General features: G+C 49.0%; 1 protein-coding gene across 1 annotated transcript in view; it reads right to left on the bottom strand.

Annotated features, from left to right (window-relative positions):
• Positions 1-2,500, bottom strand: part of adamtsl4 (ADAMTS-like 4) — a 40,568-nt gene that overhangs the window by 31,927 nt on the left and 6,141 nt on the right. Inside the window, exon 5 of the mRNA XM_048260659.1 lies at positions 2,206-2,442. Within this exon, the coding sequence (XP_048116616.1) occupies positions 2,206-2,442 (237 nt within the window). The remainder of the gene's footprint in view (positions 1-2,205; positions 2,443-2,500) is intronic.

Below are 2,500 nucleotides of genomic sequence, written 5' to 3'. Positions count from 1 at the left end.
CACACAAACACACATACACACAGAGACCCGGGGTCAAGGTGCCCTTGACAGAGCAGAGCAGCACAGAGGAACCATAGGAGAATATAGGGGCCTATAGGAACCATAGGAGAATATAGGGGCCTATAGGAACCGAAGGAGAATATAAGGGCCTATAGGAACCGAAGGAGAATATAAGGGCCTATAGGAACGGCAGGAGAATATAGGAGCCTATAGGAACAGGAGAATATAGGAGCCTATAGGAACAGCAGGAGAATATAGGAGCCTATAGGAACAGCAGGAGAATATAGTGGCCTATAGGGATGGCAGGAGAATATAGGGGCCTATAGGGGCACAATTACAGGCAGGGCAGAGGAGCCTCTACAGGGAGCAGGAGGTTTTCCAGAAGGCCCAGACCAACACAGACCTCCATGACAACCTCAGACACAGAAAAGTCTTCGGAGTAATACAGGGCAGAGTACTGTATGCACACCTGTAAATGTACTCCTGCACAAATGTCCACCTGTATGTACTACAGGGATGGGTCCTTTTCTCACTGGGTCATACTGTATAACAGAATGTGGGCATGATTAAACGCACTAGTGGACGGATCTGTTGAGATGGAGCAGCAGCCGATCAGTAGCTCTTCACTCAGCTGGATAGAGTGGAGATGAAGCCGATCAGTAGCTCTTCACTCAGCTGGATAGAGTGGAGATGAAGCCGATCAGTAGCTCTTCACTCAGCTGGATAGAGTGGAGATGAAGCTGAAGGCAGTCCCATCCTGTTAAACGTTATGGAAAACTGGACGGCCAGCTGCAGTGTTTCTATGTCTTCTCCAAGACCACAGCATAGCAAATCAGCTCACGATGGCGGACGTTATTTTACGATGTGGTGAGGGGATTAACGGCCGCACTCTTGCTAAAACTAATGACTAACTCAAGACCACACACATATAAACACATGAGTAGGTGTTAATACTGTAATCGGTGCGGTCCGTCATATCCGGAACAACTCGGTGAAGACAAACAGCGGTCAAAACCTGGCAACCCGTCACAAAACTTTTTACACAACAATCTTTCGGCATTTTTGATAATTCAGCTTAGAACTGCTAAGAAATGTCACTGATTTTGACAGCAGTTTGTTTTCACTGAGTTGCCTTGCAAAGTAACTGCCAACTAGACAAATGGCTCTCACAAGCACAGGCGTGCATGATACATACCTATACATACACACACACACACACACACACACACACACACACACACACACACACACAAAAGCTATTGGGTGCAAACCGATGCCATAATTACTACAGGAATATGGTGAGCGTGTAAACATAGTCACCGTTTCTTTCAGGAAATGCCTTTCTTATGCCTCCTTATGGCCATTTCCAAGGCCTTGTATAACTGACCAACCAACAAGTCAAATTCACCAAAGAACACGGGCCAAACTGGGTTTGTGCCTCACTGCTTGTCAATGTGCCTCTGTGGCAGGCTGATTGCCCTGGTTCAATTTCAGAAAGTCAGAGAGCCTTTTGTAAGAGACATCTGCAAACATGAGAGGAGACGTGGAGAAATGAAGAGGCTAAAAGGAGAAAAACGCCTTCGCAGATGAGTCAGATTCTAATCGTTCACCATTACAGCTTAATCTCTAACGGACAACTGAAGATGGCAACATCAGGGTGGCCCCTGACACACACACACACACACACACACACACACACACAAGAGAATTACAGCTTAATCTTTCACACACAACTGAAGATGAGAACATCAGTATTGCCCCTGACACATACACACACACACACACACACACACACACACACATACACACAAAGAGCATTACAGCTTAATTTCCAGAACACAGAAGTGGAGATGGGAAGATCAGGGTGTCCACTGACCACAATGAATCACTCTTCTGATTTGTCAGAAGTAAGAGGGCTCACCCTAAACCACCAATTCTGCCCCACGGCCCCACAAAGCCTCTCTACTTGCAATACTTTTGATAATGCTGGCCACATTGAATGAATTGTGCTTCTGATTTATCATTACCAATTAAGTCTCACCATAAACTAAACTGAACACCTCAAAGCTCTTCCCTTCCCATAATGCTTCTGATGATGCTTGCGTGAGACAATAAGTAACTCAGCCTGATTGGTTTATGAATCATTAAGGATAATAAGTGTGTGTGTGTGTGTGTGTGTGTGTGTGTGTAGGCTTTCTCTCTCACCTCTCCGGCACACCTGCGGTGCTCCAACTCCTTGCCGGCGCATTTGTAGTTGCCCTGGGGCAGATGAGGGCTCCAGCTGCCCCCGCCGAGGCCGTGCTGTGGGGGCTGCCACACATCAGGGTGGGGGTGGTGGTTGGGGGGGGCCGCGGCGGCTGGGGACTGGGGCGGGGAGGGCTGGTGCAGCGGGAGGCCGTAGGGGGGCCGGGGCCGGCGGCTCACCTGCCTGTCCGCGGGCACCTGCCCAGGTGTGTGCCTCTGGGGCGGGTAGACAGGTGCGCCAGCTCCAGGCCGGTCT

This window comes from Alosa alosa, chromosome 13, assembly GCF_017589495.1.
Source record: "Alosa alosa isolate M-15738 ecotype Scorff River chromosome 13, AALO_Geno_1.1, whole genome shotgun sequence".
Classification (NCBI taxonomy): domain Eukaryota; kingdom Metazoa; phylum Chordata; class Actinopteri; order Clupeiformes; family Clupeidae; genus Alosa; species Alosa alosa.
The sequence above is the reverse complement of the archived record's forward strand: the minus strand, read 5'-3'. Positions and strand labels throughout refer to the sequence as shown.